The sequence below is a fragment of the Nematolebias whitei genome, chromosome 8 (assembly GCF_014905685.2).
Source record: "Nematolebias whitei isolate Nwh7 chromosome 8, NemWhi1, whole genome shotgun sequence".
Lineage (NCBI taxonomy): Eukaryota > Metazoa > Chordata > Actinopteri > Cyprinodontiformes > Rivulidae > Nematolebias > Nematolebias whitei.
Genome location: NC_056505.1, coordinates 11052003 through 11079330, shown reverse-complemented (window position 1 = coordinate 11079330; position 27328 = coordinate 11052003). Strand labels below are relative to the sequence as shown.

Genomic DNA, 27328 nt, shown 5'->3' with positions numbered 1-27328 from the left:
AAAACAGTTGTCCAGTTTGTCTTAATCGTTTTAAACAAGTTGACCAAGAGAAGACAATGGCGTTTCTGTGTGGTGTTCACATAGCTGCTTCTTTGCATGATAGAGCTTTAACCAGCATTTGCTGATGGCACAGTGAACTGTTTACAGTGATTAGTAGAAGTGTTCCTGAGCCCATGCAGAGATTTTCATAACAGAATCAGACCAGTTTTTAATGCAGCGCTGCCTCATCACGGCCACTCGATATTCACTTTCAGCCTTGTCCTTCGAGCTCAGAGATTTCTACAGATTCTTGAAATCTTTTGATATTATAAACTATAGATGATTCAAAATGTTCCCAATGGTTTAATAAACAATATTCAGAAATGGTTCCGCTATGTAGAGACAAAGTTTCTCAGACTGGTAAACCCCTGACCAGGAAAACGCAACTAAACCCAAAGGACAAACATAAAAACCAACCTTGAAAAGAATACTTGGATGACTGAAGAATTTAAATCACAAAAGGGACAGAATATGACACTTGGCAATTGAAAAACAGAGAAAACCCTTGCAAGCACAAGAAGAACATGCAAACTCATCACAGAAAGACCCACAATCCAACCGGGGATTGACCCTAGGATCTTCTTGTTGTGAGGCAACCGTGCTAACCACTGAACCATCGTGCTGCCAAAATGTTACCAAACAGAGTGGAAGCATAGACCAGACTATCAGGGGTCTGCAACCTGTGGCTCTTTGGTCCCTCTGCAGAGGCTCTTTCCAAAACTAACATAAAATTTAATTTTATTGGTTGTTATACAAACAAAACAAAACAAACAAAAAAAAAAAAACTAGTTTTAGCAGTTTTCATTTCTTTTGCAAATATTTTAACTTTTTGCTTTAATTATTTTGCCCACAATAAAAAAAATCACATAATTTTGCAGTTCATAGTTGTTGTTTTTTAAATAAATAAAATAAAAAAAAATAACCTCTTTACAATAATCTGGTCTTTTTATTAATCTTAAATTGTAAAAATATCAATAAATATAAACAAATCATTAGATTTTTTTATTTATAATGTCACCCCTACTGGCCACAAAAGTCTCCTCTGCCAAACCTGAAGTGGCCCATGGGCCACCAGTTGATAATCACAGTTGTAGCAGGTTGTTGCGGCTCCGGACACGTTTAATTTAGTGAATGAAGGTGTAAAAATGGCTCTTTGGATCATAAAGCTTGCAGACCCCTGGGCTAGGTGCTCAATAAATATTGACATAAATTCAACGTCCAGAAGTGGTTCTTGTCCGATCACCATCCGTTCCCCACTATCCTCAAATATAAAGCAACTTCAAATAAATCGTTAAAGTCAAGAAGTTTTAATCAGGAGAAACATCTGGTCAAATGAAGATTTTTTTTGTACAAGTTCTGTTGCATGTTTTCCATAATATCATCATTGGAATAATAAGACTGAAGAGTGTTTGCTGATAATGTAGCTAACAACATAAAGTCACACTACAGATGGATTTAGGTCATTTGATGATTACAAACAAGGGTACAACTTTACAATAAGGCTCCCCTTATAGATAGCTAATAAATAGTTTATAGATATATTATTAATTCCTCTATTATAAATCATTAATAATTGTTTATTATGCATTAATTAAAAGTAACAGAGAGACAAAACCAGTTTTTTTGCCAAATAATGAGACAAATCTGTCCTATAGCATCTAGAGTTGTTATATTAAACATTTCACACTAAATTATTACCTTGTAAGCACAATAAAGCATTTGTAAACCCAATTATTTTAGGATATAATATTAGTTGTACCAATAGATACTTATAATGCAGTGATAAAGTACAATATTATATGCTAAAGAAATAGGTTTACAAATGTGTATTGTGCTTACAAGGTAGTAAGTTAGTCTGAAATGAATAAGACAACTCTAGATGAAATATATAGCAGCTCTGGCTCACTATTGGGCAAGAAATTGGTAAGTTTTGTCTCTGTCACCGTTAATTAATGCATAATAAGCAGTTATTAATGATTTATAAAGTGTTTATAGAGGAATCTAGCCATCTATAAGGGGAGCCTTATTGTAAAGTGCTACAAGTCCTAACTTGGATCAGTCCTATCAGTTCGACCTGGTCTCACTACCTCACCTCGTTAAGGTGGTTCAGCAGATGAAACCTACAAACTGTACCCTGGACATCATTCCCTCTAAGATGTTCAAGCAGTCCTTGGATGTTGTTGGTCCTTGTCTTCTGACATTTATTAATGGCTGTCTAAGTTCAGGTTATGTCCCGTCTGTTTTCAAACATGCTGTGGTGAGGCCTCTTCTTAAAAAAACGGGTTTAGATCCTACAGCTTTTTCTAATTTTAGGCCAATTTCACACTTGTCATTTTTATCCAAAGTTCTGGAAAAGGTTGTTTTCATTCATTTGCAATCTTTTTTAGAACAACAACTTGTTTGAAAAATTTCAATCTGGCTTCAGACCACATCATAGCACTGAATCTGCACTACTCAAAGTACAGAATGATATTCTTTTGTCCCTTGATGCCAAAAAACCTGTTCTGCTGGTGATGTTGGACCTCTCAGCAGCTTTTGATACTGTAGACCATCAGGTCCTGATCACTCGTTTGGCTCAGCAGGTTGGCCTTCAGGGAGTTGTGCTCGAGTGGTTTAAGTCCTATTTAACAGACAGAACTTTCTCTGTTATGATTGGTGATCTGTCCTCTTCTTCAATCTCTTTGACCTCTGGCGTACCGCAGGGATCCATTCTGGGGCCTGTTCTCTTCTCACTTTACATGCTACCATTAGGACCCATCATTGCACGCCATAATCTGTCTTTTCATCTGTATGCAGATGATCTACAAATCTATCTGCCGGTCACTCCCAGTTCCTCACTCAGTTTAAACTCTGTTGCCAGCTGCTTAAACGACATTAAGCACTGGCTGTCTCAGAATTTTCTCCACCTCAATAACGATAAAACTGAATGGATTTTATTTGGTGCTTCCAGTAATTCATGCAACATCTCTCCCAGTCTAGGTTTTCCGCTCCCCCACGCCAACCAGGTGGTAAAAAATCTAGGAGTGGAGCTTGACTTTAACTTAAAGTTAGACAAACAGATCAGTTCTGATGTGAAAACTAGCTTCTTTCAGCTCCGTCTGCTTTCCAAAGTAAAATCACTCCTTAGCCGTAGTGATCTGGAGAAGGCCATCCATGCCTTTGTGAGCTCTAGGCTTGATTACTGTAACGCCTTATATGTCGGTATTAATCAGTCTTCTATCTCCCGTTTACAGCTTGTACAAAACTCTGCTGCTCGCCTGTTGACTAACACACGTAAATATGAACATATCACTCCTGTCCTTTCTTCTTTACACTGGCTCCCGGTTCAGTTTAGGCTACAGTTCAAGCTGCAACTGTTTGTTTTTAAAGCTTTGAACGGCCTTGCACCACCTTATATTTCAGAACTTTTGAAAGTCCACCAGCCCAGCAGAGCTTTACGGTCTGCTGGTCAAAATCTGCTGGTGGTGCCTTGCTCAAGGTGCAAACAATGGGGGGGACCGGTCCTTTTCTGTTGCAGGCCCAACAGCCTGGAATACTCTTCCCTATGAGCTGCGTGCCATCTCTGATCTGGTTCTGTTCAAAGCCAAACTGAAAACATACTTATTTAAAAGGGCTTTTAATGTTTAACTATTAGTAGTTTAGTATTTATTTATTTATTTGATCGCTTTTACCTTCTTTTATTCTCGCTGTGTTTTTAATTTGCACTGATTTATTGTGTCCTGTTTTTAATCTTGTTTTGTCTTGTGAAGCACCTTGGTCAATGCAAGGCGTTGTTGGAAGGTGCTATAGAAATAAAGTTTATTATTATTATTATTACTAACGTACGCTCATCTGGTACGGCGAGTCACCTGTCACCTGAATTTCCTTCCTCCTAGACATCCTGTCTTGACTTGTTCCACAGAAATGAAAAGTTTTCCCTTTGTGACCGCGCACACCGAGGTGTTCACACCTGTTGAAAGTAAAACATGATGTTTAAAGTTCTCATTGGTCCTTGGGCCTGCGTGAATTGATCCAGAGAACCTCCGCACCACCACCCTTAGATTTTTCCTACGTGACGAAATATTCAAATTGTTTTAACCGATTTTTTTTATTTTGGAAAACGTGATTGGCTGTGGAAATCCTTCCAGACGTTGGAGCTTGTTATATAAGCTCAGAGTGAAAACCTGACTTGGCAGAAGGCGACAAGCAGAAAACGACAAAACGAAATGACACACAGGCGGACACACCTGGAGAGAAGTGAGTCTCTGTTACGTGGCTTGTGCCTTTACTGCATTAATAAAGATTTTTATTTTGTAATTTCTAGGATGTTAGTTTAACATCAGCTATCTGAAAGGTTTTGGTGCATAAAAGTAAAATTAAAACTAGTCTTTATGACTAAACTTTAGCTTTTCATCACAAATACCCACAAGAAAGAAAACAAAACAACTCCTAATGTAAGACTAGAAATAATTTCTCTTCAATTTTTCTTCCCAGAGTTCCTCTTGGCAGTGATGGTTCTGATGGTGCTGACCGCAGCAGGACAGTCTGCAGATTTGGTTAAAACCTCTCCAACCAGTCCAACTCCTCACTCAAATTCATCTCTAATTACGCTTCTAATCAAGAGTAAGTGTCTTCACATTGAATTTCTTTGGAATACTGTATTTTTTGGACTATAAGGCGCTTAAAATCCTTTAATTTTCTCAAAAATTGACTGTGAGCCTTATAATCAGGTGTATTAATTCTGGTTGTGCTTACTGACCTCAGACCGATTTCACTGTGAATGCGTTGAATAAAGTTTGACTTATCTGACCGTTTTGTTTCGCTTAATGCGCCTTATAGTCCGAAAAATACGGTAAACACGGGCTAATGTAGAGCTCTGGAAATAATGCTGATTTAGAAGTTGACAGTTTCTCTTATTGAGTGCACAGTATCATACCATTTTTACCTTCAAAACACTGCAAAGAAAACAGTTTAATTGGTATTTTATTTGCAAAACCACATGTAGTTATAATAAATGAATGGTACAATGTAGGTTTCACATGTTGAGACATGGATTTTAAAGTTGTCAGCCAAAAAAGGGGTTTTACGTTTGTAATTCTGTTCACGTCATCCATTTTATTTGCGATTTACATCAACTAGCAAAGAAACAGTTTTTGAATAAGTTGAGTGCTTAATATTTCTCTTTCGCCGCAGGCAGCGCAGTGACGCCTAAAGTCCAGCTTGTACGCAGACCTTGTGGAAGGGAACATTCAAATTTCTGCCTCCACGATGGGGAGTGTGTGTACCCTCAAGACAGCAGCAGCAGCAATCCTTCCTGCATGTAAGCTTCAGATACGATCAGCGCCAGCGTTCCTCTTGCACGTGATGTTTTTGTGTGGAATGTGCTCAGATGTTTCTCTGATCCTGCAGCTGCAAAGAAACGTACACCGGGAAACGCTGCGAGACCTACAGCAGTTACATTTCTGCCTCCTTCAACACAGACCAAGTGATCGCCATCGTCTTTGGCGTCATCATGGTCGTCTTCTTTTTGGGCCTGCTCATCTTCCTCTTTGCCTACAGGAGGTGGGTTTATAGTTTATTTTATTGAACTTATAAGAAAGAATGACGTATCAAGAGTTATAGTCAATCATATGTATTTTGTACTTTTACAATGTATCTTTGATATTGTGCAACAGATTTATTAACATTTCAAGTAATAAAAGTATTTGTTGTCTTTCAGGTGCAGGAAATCAACACCTCATATAAAACTTGCCTCATCTGAGACTTCTGTATGACCAGCTTCAAATCCTCATTCCTCCTCGTTATATTTATCGTCGCCGCCATTTCAGACAAAATTACTCACTGGAAAAACCGTTGTCTTTATTGTGTCAATCCACAGCTCAGTTATTTTGTTGCCATTTTTATTTACCCTTGATTTAAACAAACACGCTGCAAACACTCTGATGTATGTTCTTTCTTTACATTATTTCTTGTGAAGTTATGCTGATTTAATTATAATTATTTTTAAATTATTTTTTTGTAATAAAATTGTTGAAAACAATTCCTGTGTTGGCTGAACTTGGTTCCACTTATCATTTGAGGATTATTTACCACGATGTCACACTTCTGTCCAGTTTAAGAATGTATGAGACCATTTGCTTTTTATTTATTTTTGAATAAAAGAAAAACAACTTATTAGTCCGCAAACAAATGATATAAGCTAAAATAACCCACAAGATTTGATGTCAATATTTTCATCTTTATGTTAAAAATGTGAATGTTACCTGAAGGCTGTAGCACCCCCTAGTGGCAGACAAGATATTTTTACTTATCAAAAACTACAACAAAAACAGTTTGAGAAAACGGGGACGTGTAAGTTAAATTAAAAACAGAGTGAGATAACTTTCTAACTTCACATACCCATATTTTACTACGTCCCGTTGAGAATAAAATACAAACGTGAAATTTGAAAACTTTTGCATTCAGTTGGAATTTTGGTAACACAGTTAGGCACACACAATTTGATTAACTACTAGAGAACGCCTCAGGAACAAATCAGGAGTTAATAGGTAGTTAACCAGTACTTACTGGAGAACACACAGCCCAGCCCTAATAGGGGACAACTGGTTAGTTACCTTGTAAATGAAGAGGAACTAATCAAGAACTAATGGGTAGTTACCAAGGAAATTAAAGAGGAACGAATCAGGAGCTAATGGTTAATAACATCAATAATCACCAGGAAACAGGTTTTTGACAATTACGAGCTGTGACCTCACTGGTGCAGGGTTTATTCAGAACTCACATTGAGAATCTCTCCTCTGTTTCTGTGGTAACAAACCAGTAGTCCCCTAATAAGGCTTGGCTTTGTGTTCCCCAGTAAGTACTGGTTAACTACCCATGTATGTGCTGCTGTTCGACGTAATGTTTTTATGCTATAAGTGCTGAGTGTATTTTTAGTTGATGTTTTTCTTAGTTCATACCTTAGATGTTATCATTGTTTTTCTTTTACATTTGTATTGTTGGATGTAACTGGAACCCTGTGTACATAATTTTGTTCCACCACATGCGGTGCGAACGACAATAAAGAATCTCTGACTCTGATTAGCTTCTGATCCATTCTTCTTTGGTTTCCTTGGTAACTACCCATTAGTTCTTGATTAGTTCCTCTTCATTTACAAGGTAACTAACCAGTAATCCACTAATAAGGCTTGACTGTGTGTTCCCCAGTAAGTACTGGTTAACTACTCATTAACTCCTGATTTATTCCTTAGGCGTTCCCTAGTAGTTAAGCAAATATTGTCTACCTTATTGTAAAGTGTTACCGGAATTTTTGTATCATATTTACTTGAAGTCGTAATATCTTTCAAATTCAAGTTCAAAAATCCTTATTATCTCCAAGGGGTGATTTGTTTCACAGTCAGTAGGCACACAAAACATCCATACTAGACAAAAACATTAAGACATTAAAATAACAGACGAGAAATCATCACTGTTTGTTGAGAAGTCTGATCACTACAGGGATGAATGAGTTTTTCAGTCTTCGTTCTACATCTGGGCAGCAGATACCTGCATCCAGATGGAAGCAACCTGAACTCACCATGGAGTGGGTGAACAGGATCTGCCAGAATCAGCCTGGCTTTGTTCACTGACCTCGCCTTGTGCAGGTCAGTGAGGTTCTGTAGGACTATGCCAGCAGTTTTTCTGCACATCCTGACAATCCCCGAGAGTTTGTTCCTATTTTTACATGTCAGAAGTTCAAACCAACAGATGAAGGTGAAAGTTAAAAGGGACTCAATAAAATATGAATAAAACATTCTCATAAAAGTAGAATCAACATTAAAACCATAGAGCTTCAGATAAAAATATGTTCTCTAATAAAATACAATACATAAAAAAAAATACATTTTATTGACTGCCAGGGGGGCCTCCAGCCTTCACGTACTAATGTGCTCACATTTTAACATGATAAAAAATTATATTTAAATCAATACTTGCAAAAGGTTTAGGTTTTTATGATTTGCTTTTACCATTAGTTTTTGGATATATATATATATATATTTTAACAGAATCATAAGTGAAAATCAATCTGGCTGACATTAATCCTTGTGTAACACTATGGCACTGAAGTGTAACATCATGGTTATTGTGAAGGAGTTATAAGAATTGTGAAGACTTTGGATATCACATCATGTATAGTTCAAAATATCAAAATATTTCAAGAATCTGGAGACATCCTGAGCTCGGTGGGCAAGGCTGACTGGATGTTTGTGATCTTCAGGCTCATCAACACCCAGCTCAATCTGGACGACCCCAAGACGTCCCCAGGCCAGAGAAGATACACAATCCCTCTAGCTAGTTCGAAGTCTTCCCTTGGGCCTCTTACCAATGGGACATGCTCAGAAAGACTCCAAACGGAGGCATCCAGGACAAATCCTGATCACATGCACAAACCACCGCAACTGATTCTTCGATATGTAGGAGAAGTGGTTCTACTCTGAACTCCCCCTGGATAATGGAGCTCCTCACCCTCTCCTAGGCTGAGCCTGAACACTCCTTGAAGGAACCTCATTTCAGCTGCATGTGTCCAGAATATAGTTCTTTTGGTCGTGATCAAAGCCTCATGATCATAGGCTAGGGTTAGAAGGTAGACAGACCAGTTAATCGAGAGCTTTGCCTTTCGACTCAACTCTTTCATCACAAAACTGACCGAAGCAGCGTTCATTACTAAGAACGAGACCCCGATCTGTCAATCCACCTGTGCAACACATGCTGGGCAGCAGGCAACGAAGAGTCCCTGGTCATATCCATTCCTGGAGACATACACGAGCTCTAGAGATATTTTATTCATCTAATTATTTTTGGACAACAATATTTCAGCATGGTGCAGAGTTCTGTTAGTGTTATGTGTTTTTGGCTCTCTCTGTCCTTTTTGTACCCGCAGGTGCTGTGAGTAGTAACAGTTCTCCAGTGACAGCTGATTACCAATCATCACATGGCTGAGTAATTCCACTGTTCTTCGTAGGACCATTAGCTACCAAATGGTTATAGACTACCAAACCCTTGTGCATTTCTTGAGAATTAAGAGATTTAACCTTACCTTATACTCCACAGAGATACTTGAGTGTTCATCACCTGTCTCTGCGTTACCTTCTGGAAATCCTCTCAAAATCAGCTTCTCCTGCAACAAAGGAACAAACCAGGTTACATTGATTCAGTCTTCCACTCCCAGTCTGCTCTCCAACAAACATCACCTGCCTTCCTTTATACCTGGACACTGTCCCCTGAGCACAGAACCAGAGTCCAACAGTTGCTCTTTGAGCCTGGAAGAAACATTTGTCAAATAAGAAACACTTTTTCATTGGAAAACAAGAAAATCACCTGGATTACCTATATGTACTCCTCTCCTTTAAGTTTTATATAAACCTGGCACCTTTTTACCTTTGTCTGCTGCCAGCAGAAACCAGTACACTGGGTTCTGGTTGAAAACTGTTCGTGCCAAAATGGCAACTTTGTTCTGATTGAAGGGCATGTCTGATGTGTTTTTTCATATAAGTGTGTTTGTACAATACTACTGACACAAATAAGTAATGTTAGACGTGAGTAAGTTGCTTCAGTGGCAGTAAATCTGTTGACAAGCAGGTTTACTTAACAGTCTGTTACCATGGTAACAAAAACTGAGTTTCATTTACTTGGGGAATGAAAAAAAAAAAAAAAAACTCCTGACTTTCATTTAACTCAGGGTCAACTTACTTTGTGTTTTCTCTAAATGCACATTCTGATTCAACCTCCACGATGACGTCTGCTCGTCTGGGAAAAAGACTTGTGGCCCTGTGGGACTCACAAGTCTTTTCCGCTGCAGCACGACTGATACAAATGATAAAAAAAACAATCTGAGAATCTTCACCAGCATAAAAAAGACAATCTTCCCATGATGTCATCACATTCTGCAGAAGCCTGGTAATGAATTATTCATCTGAATCGGGTGTACTGGAGCAGGGAGACCTCTGGAACAGTCAGGACAGTGAGCCCTGGGGACCGTGTTTGCAGAGCTTTGATGTGAGTTAAACTGCAGATTTCCTGGTTAAAAAAAAGTTTTTACATGACTGTGTGAAGGGGCAACGTAGTTTCATGCACAATTCAAGCAATGAATCATAACCGCAAACATGGTGATGCTTTTACGTTGAAGTGGAGGGTGAAATATGGGGTGTTTTTTTCCCACTTTCTACTTTAAACATTCTTTCTGTATGTCACAAAGACGGATACAATCAACAACAAAATTACATAAGAAACTAACTCCACTCAATATTTTTCCACCTAATATAGTCCTGTTTGTCGGCAGATTCTGCTGAGTGCTTTGTTTACACTGAGTGCATACCTGCATTTCAGAATTTTATATCACTTCATGTGGAAAACTCCAGGAGCAAATGCTTCCAAACTATTCAATTTAATGCAATTCAGTTTATTTATAAAGAGCCAAGTTACAACAGAAGTCATCTCAGGGCATTGACCATAAACATTCATATACAGTATATATATATATATATATATATACATATATGTCCCTCATGGGGAAGAAACCTTTAGCAGAACCAGTCTCAGGACAAGCGGTCATCTGCTTTGACTGGCTGGGTCTGAGAGGAACAGATACACAATGGCAGGTCAAGAATCACATGTTAAGATAGAAATAATATCAAATGAAAACTATTCAATTTTAGCAATTCATTTAAGGAAATGAGGATAGTTTGTCCTCTAGTAGTCTAAATCTATAGCAGCACAACAAGTCAACCCTAACTATAGGATTTAACAAAAAGGAAAGTCTTAAGCCCAGTCTTAAAACTGGACAAGGTGTCAGCCTCATGGACAGAAACTGGAAGTTGGTTCCACAAGAGAGGAGCCTGATAACTGAAAGATCTTCCTCCCATTCTGCTTTTGGAAACTCTAGGAACCACAAGTAAACCTGCAGTCTGTGAGGGAAGTGCTCTGTTAGGAAAATATGGAGCAATAAGATATATAATATAGCTTGAGCTAGGTTGTTGAGGGCTTTGTAGGTTAGAAGTAAGATTTTGAATTCAATTCTGGATTTGACAAACTACTCTGATCGATATAGGTCAGGAGAATCTTTTGTTTTGTTTGATTTCATTGTCTGCAATGCCTTAAATAAAAATATCTTTAACATTGGACCTTGAAGTATATTTAATAGTTATTACACAATTTCCAGTTATATAAACTTGATTATTTAATATGAACATAAAAGAATGTGCATGTTTCGTTTTGGGCTCAGCAGCTTTATTGGAACTTTTTGTATCAAAAACATTTTTACTGTTTGATTTAGACGAAATTCTGATTTAAATTGAACTTTTTGTTGCCAAATGACTTCATAAATACAATCTACTTTCTCTACCACTGTTTACTGGTAATATAAAATGAAAGTAGACTAAAGACTTTAAAGTTAAAAAAATAAAAAATCAGTGAGAAAGCATTGCTAAACCTCTTCAACAGTCTTTATTTTGGAGACGGGCTTGCGTTGCTCCGTCTTTTTGACCCTCCGAGGAGTGAAATGATTCAAGTCTCACACCACACCCACCACATGACTGAGCCCACTGGTTTCTTTCAGTGATTGTCTGTCAGAAGAGGCACAGCACACACCTGTTAATACTCACCTGGACGAGCTGAAAGTGTCTCCGTGGTTCGGACCGGCTCATCCTGCAACTCTGAAATGGGGAACAGTAAAACCTCGGCGCTCCTCTCTCTGATCGGTAAAGTCTATTTTAAAATACAATTATTGTTATTAGGGTAAAGGTTGAAGTTAGACGTCCGTAATAATAGACTTTTGTTCTGAGTTATGAATGGAAGGCATGTTGGAACAAGGTGAAAGAATGAAGACGGAGGTCATTCAGTTACATTAGGAAACACTCTCAGGTGAACCAGCTGTTCTTCGCTCTACTTGCGTTTATAATTTCACGCTAAAGTTCGGCTCAGTTGATGAATTTATAAAACACTCAAGGTTTTTACTTTGGTCACTTTCTCAAGTATTTGCATCGTGATATTTTCCATTATTTCTTACAAATCTCTTTTAAAAAACTGTATTGAATTTGCCACATTAAAATTCTATACACTGGTATATATATATATATATATATATATATATATATATATATATATATACACATACTTTGGTTATTAAGTTGTATAAACATTCTCTTAATCTCACTGTTAAGATAGTTAATAAGAATAGTTTTACAAAAAAAATTACCCAAATGAAAGATTCTTGTACTTGGTGGATCACGTTGCGTAAAAACTCGTTCTAAGGTTTAGTTGGTGCGTGTAATACTCTTAAGTCATGTGTAAACTGAGGATACAAGTTGTTTACTCACAATTAGAAACGGTCCCTCCGTCACTCACAAAATGCAGCCAGTTTGAAATAAAAACGTGTCAAACGTGTCGGGAAGTTTCATCATTTAAAGCTGGTTGTGTAAAGCTTGTAGCTCTGAGTTGATGATGACTAAAGGATGAAGAAAAATTTGTGCTTGTGTAGACTTTATGACGATATTTAGGTTTTATTTATAAGTTGCGCAATCCTGAAATGAAATAAAAAAATATTCCTTCCGTCGTTAAAGTTTAGTGGCACTTGTCAGACATTGAGATGCAACAATACAAAAGCCAAAATGCATCAACGTGTTGTTTTTGTTTTTACCTGTCTGGTTTAAGAATTTGGAAACAACTAAATGTTTCCAGCAGAGGGTCAGGAGGTCACAGCCTGAAGGAGGCAAACGCCAACGAGAACATTTTGCACAGAAACTGGACGGCCTGGTCGATTTGTTCCACCAGTTTTGCAGTAATTTTTTTATTTAAATGAATAAAACTTCCAGAGACACTGCTAAAATAAATACCAGTCTTGGTGTTTGTCCTGTTTTTAGAGGGTTTTTTTTATGATAATCAGGAATTTGTCACTCATAACTTTATTAAATGTATAATGTGTTGGTGGTTCGTTCACTTTAAAAGGAAATGAACTTTTATTTCAAAGTAAAATTAAACCAAAGGGTCAGAGAATCAGCATTTAGGGTAACAATTCAATAAAGTTCTTGCCTCATTAACACAAATGGATACTATGAGGATGAGTCACTGGTTTCAGACCTAAACAAGCTGATTGATAGAACGGTGAATAACTGGGAAACGTTGCTTTCTGTGAAGTGTGTATTTTACACCAGTACATCATCCGAAGCAGCTTCACTGTGCAGAAAGAGTATTTCCGAGCAGCAGAAAGGGAGTGATGGACAGAGATAGGTTGCAAGTATTCGCAGATTCAGATCCAGATGAGTCTTGCACGGAGCTTCGTGCGTCTTTCTGTCCTTTCTGCTGGAATGTGGGCGTCCTTAAACACCGTGCAGGTCGATACAAGCATGACATAACCACGTCACGTCCTACGTCTGGAGGGGCTTTGAACAATTCCAACCAAACTGCGTTTTTAATTTTCTTCCAGTTTTTTTTTCACCTCTGGGGTTTTCCTTAAAGGGAATATAGTGATTTATTCAAACAAAACCAACGAACACGGATCATACTGGTGTGGCCTAATCAAGATAATAAGCGTTCTCAATAATAATAAAAAAAAATCATTACACAGATGAAAAAACACAATGCTTTGTACAAATTAAATCATCTTTGTGTATGCATCACTGTTTGGTAAACATTTAAAGTTTTTTTTTTTAACTGAACAGTTATCTCAAAGGAAAATTAAAGAAAAACATTTAAATTAATTATTAATTCTAAGTTATAAATTCTAGGTTTTACCTCAACTTAGACAAAACGAACACATGAAACGTTAAAAAAAAATCCCACAAAACTAACAACTTTCATGCTTTTCTTGTTTATTTTTCTTATAAACATGCCCTTAAAGTGAATAAAGAACAGAAAAACGAGCACGTTTTATGAAATCCATTACATTACGACGTTTCCATTCAGTTTAAATCACATTTTTCGCCTCTTTCTTTGAAACCCATTCATTCAAAGTTGCTGTATTTATCGAGAATAATTACAAAAAAAACAATGTTTTATTTGTTTCATTTGCAGGTGTTCTGCTGATTTGTCCACATGTTCTCACCAAGAGTATTTCACCCACCCTGCAAACTGCAGAAAACTCTACTTTAACTCCAGGTAACTCATCGGCACGGCTGCTACTTATAAATATCACTTTTGTATTTGTGCAAAGTTCAAGTTACTCACATTTATTGTAGCTGCTGATATGAAGACAGCTGTAGATGAGAGAATTTATCAAACATAATTCATTAATTGTTGTAACCACAGTGTGACAAGGTAACTGTGATAAATGTTGCAGTGGTTCAAATCAAACTAAAATAAACACTAATTCAATTTTTTACATAAGCAATTAATTATTTATTATCTTTGATTACAGATCAACAATGTTACTTTACATTTCTATGTTGACGGTTCCAAGTGTTCAGACAAAAGGCAAAAAACTTCCTTTTTTATTTCTTGAGGATGTTACACCCGTCAGTCAAAAGGTCTCTTTGGATAACAGATTTTAAATTTCAGGCTCATTAGTCGGCGTCCTCACAGTCACATGCTGGTTTGGTTAGTAAATATCTCACATGTGACACATGGGCCCAAAGGTCTAACAGGACGGACAGGGGAGTCGAGACTCGTGACTCTGTGAATGGGAGGACTTTTAAACCTGGAGCCTTGAGCCATAAGGACTGAAGAAGTCCTTTGAATCAGGGATCGAATGTCTTCAAGAAAGAGTGCAGGACGCCTCATATTATAATGTCCTGTTTGAGTTCATCTGTAAAACTGGCTGATTTGTTGCTATTTTCGTGTACGCTAAGGCCTATTAGCTGTTGACTATCTCAAAGAGACTCCAAAAATGATCAGTTTTAGATCCAATGAGGACTTCCTGCTAGTTTCATTTAGATCTGTTCATCAGATCTTAAGATATTTTCTTATAACGACAAACAACCAAATTATGTGAGTGATCATTCAGCTAACTGCAGTGAACCTAATGATTTGGACTTCATGCAGCTGGATTTGATCAGACCCGTGTCAGTTTTCTGCCCTGATGGATCAGAGCCGTGTTACTGTCGAATGAAGAATCTATTATTAAACAGGTGGTCATAATCTTATGGGTGTGTGTATAAATGGTAATAAAGTCTTAATGTTTGGTCTGGTATAGCACCATCAGAAATTCAAATCCAAGTTGTGTTTGTGGTGTTTCAGGTGAGGGAGAAGAGCGTCCTCCTGTGGTGGAGCGGCACGTCATGAGCTGCAGCAGCAGCTTCGACAACTTCTGTATGAACAACGGGAAGTGCATGCTGCTGGTGGACCTGGGTGAACACCACTGCAAGTACGTCCATCTGGCTCTGCGTGTGTGTGTGTGTGTGTGTGCTGCTTCATCACCACGCCTCGTCGCTCCTGACGCCTCTGTTTGTGTTGCAGGTGTGAGGAGGGCTTCCACGGCTCCAGGTGTGACAGCCCCGAGTTCGTTACTCAGCCACTCGATAAAGAGCAGATACTCATCATCATTTTCTGTGTGATCCTGCTGATGATAGGCCTGACCGGAGCGCTGTACTTCTGCTGCAAGTGGTAAGACTTTTTAAAAGTCTGAGATTCAATGTGGTGTGATAATTTTTTCATTTTTTTCATTTAGCCTTTATTTATCCAGGTTAGTCTCATTGAGCCACGAGAACTCATTTTCAAGAGAGACCTGTTTAGGGAGCACATGGTGGGGGTTAAGGGCCTTGCTCATGGGCCCAGAGTGGGGCGAATGAGGGTGGGGGCAAGTATGAGTGTTTCACCTACCCCACCCACAATTTTGATGTTGTCGGGGCCGGGGCGTGAACCGGCAATCTTCGGATCACAAGCCCACCTCTCTAACCTCTGCGCCACCACTCCCCACATAATAGCTTTTGACCACTCAGAGGCCTGAAGTCATTCTTCTTTGGACCACCTACTTAGTGTCAAAGTTAGAGCTAACTACAGAAATTGTATTTCCTTCAAAAATGCAGTGTGAATGCTCATTACTGAAGAACTTGCTGAAAAACAGCTGAAATGATCTAAAAAATACGTTGTTTTTTTTTTGCTGAAAATGAAAAACAGAAGTAAAAATAACACACATTTGTTGAATGCTGAATTAGGTTTAAATAAACAGAAATTAGTACAGAAAATATGAAATTAGCTAAAAAAAACAACAACTGAAAAGTAGCTGAAAATGCAGGAAGAAGCTTAAACTACTAGAAGGACATGGAAATGAGCTAAAAAAAAAGTGGAATTAGTTGAAAATGCTAAAATTAATAGCATAAAACAATTAATAGTAGCTGAAATAACTGAAAGAAGCTGAAAGGAGCATAGCAAGTTGAAATTAGTAGAAAGAATTTAATTAGGCTGAAAGTAGCAAAGATTACCATGAAAAACTTGAATTTATCTGAAGACTGCTGAAATCAGCTAAAAATGCTAAAAAAAAATGTAGCTGAAAAGGTAGAACAAGCTTAAATTTGCATAAGAAAGCAGAAAGAACTTGTTTGCTGAAAGAAGCAGAAATGAGCATAAAAGTGGAAATTATCTGAAAAAAAAGCTGAAATTAGCAAAAGAACTATTGAAAAGTAGCTAAACGTGCAGAAAGAAGCTGAAATTACAAGAAGGAAGTGGAGAGAGCACATTTTTGCTGAATTAGACTGAAAACAGTTTAAATAAGTGCAAAAAATGTGGAATTAGATGAAAAAGCTAAAACTAGCATAAAAACAGCTATTTGGTAGCTGAAATAGTCGAAAAAAGCTGAAACTCGCATAAATAAGGTGAAAGTTCAATAAGCTGAAATTAGCAAAAAGAAGTTTGAAGAAGCACAAAAATGTTGTAGTTAGCAGAAAGGATCACAAAACAGCTGAAAAATCTGTGAAAGTAGCTGAAAGTAGCTGAAAACAGTTTAAATCTGCACAAGGAAGCTGAAAGAAGCTGAAGCAGAACAAAACGTGAAAGGAGCAGTAAAAGGTTGTAAACAGATCTAAAGATTTGAAGGATGTAAAATGAGATCATTTCATTTCCTTTGAGAAAAAAGTGGCAGAAAAGGCTAAATATTTCAAAAAGCTAAAGTTGCACCAATACCAAAAGCCATAGCACCTTTCTCCTGAAAGAGCTGAACATTTTGATTTATGATTTGTTGAAATAGCTCAAAAACTGTGGAACGAGAAAGATGCTGAAAAACGTACGGAAGATAAATGGATCTCAGCTGTGTGAGTGCTTCATAAACGTTCACACAACCATGTGCTGCATCTGGTGGACTCAAAGGGAAGGTGCTGCCAAGGAAGTCCAAACAGAAAATGACTCAGAACTGATGGAGAAATAAAGGGAAGAACATCGAAATGAATTTGGCAATTATTGATAAAACCCAGGTGTGTGTATGCCGGGATGAGCGGAACGAGCAACAGGTTAGAACAAGGTGATCGAGAGCTGCTCGGAGGTAAGGAAACTCCAAAGGAGGACGGTGGACGATCTTAAGATCATCTTCAAAAGTCAAACCAAAAGCACGTTTTCACCTAAGATGTTCCAAGAGAAAAAACAAACTAAATGTGTTTGCAAGAACTGCAGAAATCTTGAGTCGTCATATTCCAGGACAGTCTGTGGTTCACCGAGTGCCTCTGTGTGATTTTTCTTATTCAGGTACAAAAAGAACAAGTTCCCACGGCAGCAGAAGCAGACGGATTACAAACGAGTCCAGAAGATTTGAATCCTAATCTGCTGCTGGACTTCTCCTGGTTGTCTCGACTGCAAAGTTTACAGAAAAAAACTTTTTCCTGCTCAAGGGTTGCATTCATCCTGCTGCTCATCACTCGCCTCCATCAGTCAGGCAGAAAGAGATTCAAACGGTGAAAAGAATAAGCTGTGCTTGTGAGTGTGTGTGATTGTGAGTGTGTGTGTGTGTGATTGTGAGTGTGTGTGTGTGTGTGTGTGAGATTGTTTTCCAGCTTTACTGGTTTCCAAGTTTCGGCACCTTTTTACACTCAGTTTGAATCGATGAATAGTGCAGCAAACAAAAAGGGTGTCTTGTGGGTGAAACCTTCACACAGAAACGACATGAACAGAATAATAAAGTTTATACAAACTGTGCCGTCTAACTGCTTTAATCCGTTTTATTTATTGATGTAAAACTAAACTGATTTGAAATATAAATATCCTCATCGGTCCACCTTTTCCACTTCAAACCTTTTTATTTATTTACTGTCTGCTTTAACTTTAATATTTATTATTATTATTATTATTGTGGTTTTAGTAAAAAATACCATTAATATATATATTTTTTTACTAATAAATAAAACCAGAAGCTGAATGTAGAGGCTCTATGTTTTTTAATTTGAAATTTTGTTTCGTACAAGTTTTATAACTTATTATTGACTGGAATAGTTTTTGTTTGCAAAGTGCTCTTATTTGTAAACTTGAAACAACATTTTTTTAAAGTTATGATTAATATTAATAACATTTTGTGTTCGTGGTTTGTCATTCAACCGTTTCAACATCTGTTAGTTTGAGTAAATACGATCTAGCACGAGTAATTAGTTGAATAAAAATACAATCAAAGGTATTGTTTCAGTGCTTCTCTTGTTCATACCTTTATTTTTGTTTTTATTTGTTGTGGACTTCAGATTAAAAGCAGAACTGTGTTTGCTTTTTATATCATGTTTATGTAAACTGCAGTTACGACGGATTGAAAAAAGTTTCCACATTTGGTCGCGCTGTAAACATCAGAGTGTTTTTCTGGGCTCCTGTGTGATAAACCAACACAAAGTAGTGCGTAAATGTGAAGCGGGAGGAAAACGTTGGTGTTTTAATGTTTTTACAAATAAAATAAATGTGAAAAGTGTGGCGTGTGTTTGATTCAGCTCCTTTACACTGATTCACCTGAACTCATTCAACCAAACACCTTCAGAAGCCTCCGGATTATTAGTCAGCCCGTGTGTAATTTTCTTTAATCTCTAAATCCAGCTGTTCTGTGAAGGCTTCAGAGGTTTGTCACAGAACATTAGTGATCAAACAGCATCACGAAGACCAAGGACCAGAGCAGACAGAGAAGTTTTAAAAATAACTGAATAATTTAAAGCAGAGCTAGGTTAATGAGTTAAATAAAGAGTCCAGCGTGACTGCAAACCACAACATGGCTGTCTGTTAACGGCCGGGCCAGGACCTGTGAAGCCAATCAAAAGCCCCGAAGAGCTGCAGAGACCCTCAGCTCAGGTGAGAGAGACAGGCTCACAGGACAACTCTATCAGTGACACACTTCACAAATCTGGCCTTCGTCAGGAAGAAAGCCATTGTTGAAATACCGTATTTTTCTCAGTATAAGTCGCACCAATTTTGCACAAATTTGCACGTCCTGCGACTTATACACCGAAGCGACTAATATATCCCCATATTTTTAATCCAATTTTTGGCTAAGATCTGACGATTTCATTCATTCTGACATGGAAAATACTGAACACTACCATTTTCAGCCACTAGAGGGCCCTCGAATAATATGGCAAGCCACGTGTCTCATTAATAGGTAAAAGAAGCTATAAATGAGACACTTGGCTTGCCATACAAAGCCACCTTCGTCTCGCTCCGGAGCTCCTGGAGTGAACGTCAAATCAACTGCATTTCGTAATGGCTGCAGTTACAGCCACACAAATGGGGTAATGTCTAATCATCACACTGCTACAATAGATTTTTGTATATTTCACCATACTTTTTGTTTAGTTAAATATAAGATATGCAAACCGGATTCCAAAAAAGTTGGGACACTAAACAAATTGTGAATAAAAACTGAATGCAATGATGTGGAGGTGCCAACATCTAATATTTTATTCAGAATAGAACACAAATCACAGATCAAAAGTTTAAACTGAGAGAATTTATCATTTTAAGGGAAAAATCTGTTGTTTCCAAATTTCATAGCGTCAACAAATCCCAAAACAGTTGGGACAAGTCCATTTTTACCACTGTGTGGCATCCCCCCTTCTTACAACACTCAACAGACATCTGGGGACAGAGGAGACCAGTTTCTCAAGTTTAGAAATAGGAATGCTCTCCCATTCATGTCTAATACAGGCCTCCAACTGTTCAATCGTCTTGGGCCTTCTTTGTCGCACCTTCCTCTTTATGATGCGCCAAATGTTCTCTATAGGTGAAAGATCTGGACTGCAGGCTGGCCATTTCAGTACCCGGATCCTTCTCCTACGTAGCCATGATGTTGTGATTGCTGCAGAATGTGGTCTGGCATTATCGTGTTGAAAAATACAGGGTCTTCCCTGAAAGGGATGATGTCTAGATGGGAGCATATGTTGCTCTAGAACCTGAACATAGTTCTCTGCATTAATGGTGCCTTTCCAGACATGCAAGCTGCCCATGCCACAAGCGCTCATGCAACCCCATACCATCAGTGATGCAGGCTTCTGAACGGAGCGTTGATAACAACTTGGGCTATCCTTGTCCTCTCTGGTCCGGATGACATGGCGTCCCAGTGTTCCATAAAGAACTTCAAATCGTGACTCATCTGACCACAGAACAGTCTTCCATTTTGCCACACTCCATTTTAAATGACCCCTGGCCCAGTGCAAACGTCTGAGCTTGTGGAGCTTGCTCAGAAATGGCTTCCTCTTTGCACTGTAGAGTTTCAGCTGGCAACGGCGGATGGCACGGTGGATTGTGTTCACTGACAATGCTTTCTGGAAGTATTCCTGAGCCCATTCTGTTATTTCCTTGACAGTGACATTCCTGTTTGAGGTGCAGTGACGTTTAAGGGCCCGGAGATCACGAGCATCCAGTAGAGTTTTACGGCCTTGACCCTTACGCACAGCGATTGTTCCAGATTCTCTGAATCTTTTGATGATGTTATGCACGGTTGATGATGATAACTTAAAAGATTTTGCTATTTTACGCTGGGTAACACCATTCTGGTATTGCTGCACTATCTTTCTGTGCAACAATGGTGGAATTGGTGATCCTCTTACCATCTTGGCTTCTGAGAGACAGTGACACTCTGAGAAGCTCTTTTTATACCCAATGATGTTGTCAATTGACCTAATTAGTGTTAATTGGTCTTCCAGCTGTTCGTTATATGCTCAATTTCCTTTTTCCAGCCACTTATTGCTACTTGTCCCAACTTTTTTGGGATTTGTTGACACTGTGAAATTTTGAATCAACATATTTTTCCTTTAAAATGTTACATTTACTTAGATTAAACTTTTGATCTGTCATCTATGTTATATTACGAATAAAATATTGCCATTGCCATCTCCACATCATTGCATTCAGTTTTTATTCACAATTTGTTTAGTGTCCCAACTTTTTTGGAATCCGGTTTGTAATTTCCAGAGTAACAAAGAATTGTTTTGTTTGTTTAGAATTTATTTACATAATCATATAACACTGTATGCTAAAATAAGTGCGCATATTCTAGTTTACACTGTTATGTGTTTGATTTGATTAATTTTTTTCGTTTTTTGAGTTACCTCAGAGCCAGCTGCTCCAGTCCTTTAGGGGACTTTGACCCTTTGTCTCAGTTACCTGGTCTGTTTGTTTGAATAGAGTTCAGTTATGTTGATCTCTTTTATGGGCCCAATTTTGTTAATTTCTATAATTTACCCAAGTTTGTTTGTTTTTGGGTTAAATAAAAAAAAAAAAACTTTTTTTTTTTTACTTACTCTGTGCTTGACTGTCCTTTTACTGCTCAGTCCATCACAGGCACGCAGGCGAAATGCAGCTGATTTGACCACTGAAGTGCATCTATTTAGGAAAAGTTAAACTGAGACACACCTTTGCTATAATTTTGAGCAAACAAATAATTATTTTTAAATGTTAATCTTGTTAAATTCTTGTTAGAGTCCTCTCATGCACGCTCCCGCGGCCGCCATTTGGCAGCCAGTCAATTTTTGGCATAACACCGGCCCACGTTTCCAGGCGGTCAGCGGTGACTTGTAACAAACGCGACACGTCAGCAATGACACATAATAAATGCGACTTATATGGCGAAGCAACTTTTTTTTCTCCACTTTATTAGATATACTTGGACTGATGCAACCTATACGGCGGCAATTACAGTAAACCTGTGGAGCAAACGTCAGGTCAGATCGGACCAAAACTGAACTTTGTGGCGTAAATGAAAGACTCTTTATGTGGCAGAAACCAGGGGTTCCTCCAGAAAGGTGGCCAGATGAAGGCCACTGTCAGTCACGGGGCAGCACACCAAAACCAAAAGCCAGAAGGTTTTATTCTAATGCGGTTATAAATCGACCATTTGACAAATAATGTGACACAGGCATAAATAAGTCACCTTCTGGTGTACATACTCTGCTTTTTTTATTTTACAGCTTAAATTAAGAATAAAGAATCAGCACAATTCTCACTTAACTCATTGACTCACGTCCTTTTTCTCTTTTAAATATGCATTTATATTAAATAAAAGATTATTTTCCTGAGACTGTATGCCAGGACTCGGCTGTTCAAATTACACCTGTTGTTTTAATTCAGGGAGGTCGCTAAAGTTTGATCTTAATGTTCTGAATTTCAAACTTTTTCCTTAATTTTTTTTTTAACTACTAATTGATCAAAAGCATTTTTTAATTATTTAAGCTAACTTAAGGGGTTGAGCCCCCCCACTCCCAATTAGTAAAAAGTAATGTTGCACGTCACGACTTCGTTGAGAAATGTCAAACGTTGACGTAACGTCCTCTGAGTGCTGACTTTGTCCTTTACATTGTGAGAATTCCTCCAGAATCCTTGAGTTGTTGAATCATTTTATATTCTGCAGACGGAGAAATATGCTAAATTCTTACAATTTTTCCTTTCAGACATTAAGAAAAATAATAATTTTGATGGTGTTTCTCACACATTTGTTTTTAAACTGGAGATCCTGAGTTCCTCTTAGCTTCTCCAAGACTCAGATGAATCACGATTCGGATCACCCGCTGAAACCTGCTTGACTATTTATATTTATTTTATATATATTTATATTCTATGACTCTATTTTAACTATCTAAATGTATATAAGAATGTGTTACAGGCTTAAGAAACTGATAGAAAACACGAAATGTTTTGGGTTCTTAACATTTTTTTGTTTGTTTTGTTGTTTTTTGGCTCATAGGACACACCACGAAACATAAAGTGTATTTGCAGTTTATTCATTCTACCAAAAGTCTTTTTAATGTATTTTATTTTCTCACATTTTGCCGATACAGCTCGTAACATGACGGTGGTTTCCTCTTCACTTTTACAAACACATTAAAAAGCAAACGGTAGATATTTGCTGCATGACGAGGTGAAATCCTCTTTTTGATTTTTATGTTTTGCTTCAGCTCCGTGAAAATAAATCACGTTTTTTTTTTGTGTGTTGATTTGTTCAGAACTCAGGTTGAGGAAAACAGATGAGTTTTTATTTAATAGACCAAAAATACAAAAATAATTTTACAAATATTGAGTTCAAAGTTGGTGTGGTAGTAGCTGAGAGTCAATACTCTGACCCCGAACAGACTGTGCTGTGTGTTAAATTTAACACACAAGACGGCGGGTGATGTGCATTCCTCTAATTTTGTTTTCATGAAAACTAAAAGTAACGTTTAGGGAAATTAAATAAATTGAAAAGTTTCAACAAATGTCCTTAGATAAATCTGGAACTCATCGTAATGCACCAAGTGATTTTTGAAAATCCTTTCATTCAGTCATACTGCAAAGTTTTATGGTTTTTATCAAAGCTCTGAAATGAATGAGACAAACATCAGGAAACTTCTTGTCAAATTAAAACTTCCTCTGAACAAAACTCCAATCAGAACTTTTCCCTTAGAATTTAGTGTTGAAAGTCACATTTTTACTTGTGTTTAGATTTGTGGAAAGAATGACAAAACGTCTTGAAAACACATGATCAGATACAAATTAAAGACTTGGAGGAATGCATATCGCCCATCGTCGTTCCATATTCGAAATTTAAAGTAGGATCATCTCATATTGAGAAATGACAGCATTGTGGCTGTAATGATCTCAGGAAACCCAGATGATACGAGACCAACGCAAGACGGGACTCCAAGACGTAGAAAGTTAACAGTGTTTTATTTACAGTGAATAATAATAATGCAATGTACAAAGGAGGACTCTGGAGCCCTGGGCACAAGGAGAGCCATCCGGTAGGTTCTTCTCACAGATAAGATGGTTTTAATATGTTTTCCTTCCTTATAGTTGGTTGAATTGAACCAAGTAGAGAAGGTAAGGAGTTCCAGAACAAGGATTATGCCGTATTATTTTACATTACTAGTATTTCGCGTATATCTTAGATCTTTTGGCGTACCGTTTGGTGTTTGTTTAGCGTATATATTAGATCCTTATTTACTGTTTCTTTTTATACTTTACATTTTGCTATTTTTGGGTGTATCTGGGACACCGAGTACATAATTTTGTTCCACCTCATGTACCACATGTAATGCGAATGACAATAAAGATACTTGAACTTGAACATGAGGATGCAGGTGTGGCTGGAAGGCAAAGATACAGTTGAGGCGTTCCACTAGGAAACTGGACTTGGTCGAGGGAGGTCAGGATCCAAAGGGGCTCGGGCATGAAGCCTGTAACACGGAGAGTACAATGCAAGTTAGTCACTGATGCTTTAATGCACAGAAGGGCCAGAAGCATAAATACCAGGTGGCATCTTAATGCTCCAGCGGAAAGTTAAGCTCCTCTGCAGCCTTAAGTACCCCTGGGTACACATCAGGGGAATGGGTCGCAGGTGCTGCTCGTTAGACGCCATCTTGGAACTCAGTGGCTGAAGAGGGCTGAACTCTCACAGTAGCCATTTTGGTCAAACCTTGTAAATGACGTTTATCTCATGTGGTGTAATGATTCTCTTCTACTACCATACGAAATCAGCGTAACAGCTATAAACCTGAGTGAGTTATGGCCCTTTATGTGCAACTAAGGTTAATTAGCTGTGGCAGCCATCTTGAAATGACTTGATTCCAGAAGTTAATCAGTTGTAGAAGTACATCAAGTGACTTGTTTCTGAGAGTTTCTGTGGAACAAACACATAGACACACACACAGACCAGGGAAAAAAACATTATCGCCTGCAGGAATAACTAGGAGTACAGTCCTGAGCGCCTGCTGTTACGTTAATCAACAGCAGAGTTTTATCCTCTGCAGCCTGTTTAGTGTCGATTCCAGAGTCAATGAGCTGTGATTAGCACCTGCCTCCAGCTTCTTCATGGGCTCTTCATGCTAACGAGCAGCAGCTCAGACACAAACATTAACTCCCCTGTTCTCTGAAGACATACTTAAAAACACATCAGCGTGCACTCACACACCAAAGACCCACAAACACACCCACTCAGAGCCTTCCGTCTCGTTCTAAATATAAAACCGGCGCATCCAGAACTCAGGACCTGTTCTTACCAAATCATTGCATAAGTAATAGTAGGTTGTTCATACTGTGAGTAATGCTAGTGGTGGAAGGGAAGCCCCATTAAGCTGCATCCTTGCGTGTCCATCGACAGAACAAAGCCTGCCATGTGTCGCATGTATGCAACTGTTTTGGTGCGCAAAGCTGCTTCATGTTTGTGCCCCCGCTGATATGATAATGTTTTTGTTTCTGTGTGTTTTGGTGTGTCTGTTAGCAAAACATCTCACAATACTCTGAACAGATCTTAATGAAACTTGCAGGAAGGAATCAAATGATATACGCCTAGATCTGATAAACTTTATAATCAACTTGAACCAAGATGGCCACCACAGCCAACTGAACCTTGAAAACACAAGAATGGTATAATTCAGCTAACTTTACAGATATGAAGCTAGAATTTGGTGTAGTAGTAGCTTATTCTTGTTCCCAAGTCAACCACAGATTGACCAAGATCTTTCTTTAAAACGTTGCCATTAACTCTTAGAAGTCAACTCTGTCTGTCTGTTGGCAAAATAACCCCTGAACCTCCAGACAAAATCTAATGAACCTTTCAGGAAATAATCAATGAATGTATATGTACAACTGATTACCTTCTCAAGATACAACCTTAGATTGGAAAAAAGGGGTAAAACTTGGAAAAAAAGTGCAAAAGTAGATGTTACTCAGTTAGTTTTGCAGATTTGCCACACTCTGGGTGGCAATGTCATGAAAATAAATCTGAAGGAGTAGGGAAGGGAAGTCTGAGATTGTCATCATTGTATGTTCCCATACAGTGGTTATTAGGTCTCTGTATTTAACCCATCGCACATGAGATACACCCAGATGGAGCAGTGGGCAGCTATGTAAGTGCCTGGGGAGCAATTAGGAATTGGGTGTCTTGCTCAGAGACACCACGACATGTGGGAATGGCTGGGAGTCCAACCAGGACTTTCGGGTCTCCCGTCCGCTGCCCTGCCTCTACCACATCACAGGCCCCGAATACAACACATTTTATTGGTTGCAGCTGAAAATGACAGCAGAAAATAATACTAAATTTGTTAAAGTGAGTTGCTAGATAGGCAGTTATGGCAATTTTAGAGAAGTTTAAAAGATGAAATTTTATCCCACTGGAAAAACACTTTTGGGTCAACAGGTGACCACGAAAGTTGTTTTAGAAAGGAGAAGGTCATTTATACCAAATTTATACTTTCCTTTTATTGAGCCCTTCACATCCGTTGTGGGACTTTGGATCTCTGGATATTAAGCCAAATGCATCAATTCACTTGTTGCAGTCACTGGGATTTTGTAACATACCTACTCAGAGCGTGAAATCTCTTAACATTGCACAAGACTTTGCATAACATTTTTTAAAACTTTAACCAGCATCACCATTACTCAATGTGAGATGATCTCATTCTAACTCTCTGAAAGACAGCGGGTGACATGCATTCAAGGAATGCTTCCATACAGTCCTAATTTGTGGGATGCTGCAGAAATAGTTGCTCTTCTGGAGTATGCTCCTCCCTCCGCAGACACTGGCTTATTGGTAACTCTAAATTGTCCCTAGGTGTGAGTGAGAGTGAATGGTTGTTTGTCTCGTTTCTCTCTGTGTCCCTGTGATGAACTGGAGACATGTACAGGGTATCCCCCACCTCTCACACAGTGATGGCTGGACATGGGCAGCAGTGACCCCTGTGACCCAGAAAGGAAGAAGCAGGTAAAGATAATAGATGGATGGCTGGATGCATGAATGGATGGATGGATGAATAGGTGGCTGGCTGATTGGCTGTCTGGCTGTCTGGATGGATGGATGATGCTTGAATGGGTGGATGGATAGATGGATGATGGATGGATGAATGAATGGATGGATGAGTGGATAGATGAATGGCTGGATGATGGATGGATGGATGGATGGATGGATGGATGGATGGATGGA

General features: G+C 38.3%; 3 protein-coding genes across 3 annotated transcripts in view; all 3 read left to right on the top strand.

The window, feature by feature from the left end:
* The window catches only part of tmem8b (transmembrane protein 8B), a 1109927-nt gene that overhangs the window by 782352 nt on the left and 300247 nt on the right, over positions 1-27328 (top strand). The gene's annotated exons all lie outside the window — the stretch shown is intronic.
* epgn (epithelial mitogen homolog (mouse)) lies at positions 4216-5941 on the top strand. The gene is made up of 5 exons (XM_037680942.1): positions 4216-4275; positions 4513-4641; positions 5212-5338; positions 5428-5580; positions 5738-5941. Exons 1-5 carry the CDS (start codon positions 4245-4247, stop codon positions 5790-5792), a joined length of 495 nt encoding a protein of 164 aa, XP_037536870.1. The 5' UTR covers positions 4216-4244; the 3' UTR covers positions 5793-5941.
* Positions 11630-17766, top strand: LOC119413878 (proepiregulin-like). The gene is made up of 5 exons (XM_037680944.1): positions 11630-11753; positions 14065-14148; positions 15226-15352; positions 15445-15591; positions 17662-17766. Exons 1-5 carry the CDS (start codon positions 11714-11716, stop codon positions 17726-17728), a joined length of 465 nt encoding a protein of 154 aa, XP_037536872.1. The 5' UTR covers positions 11630-11713; the 3' UTR covers positions 17729-17766.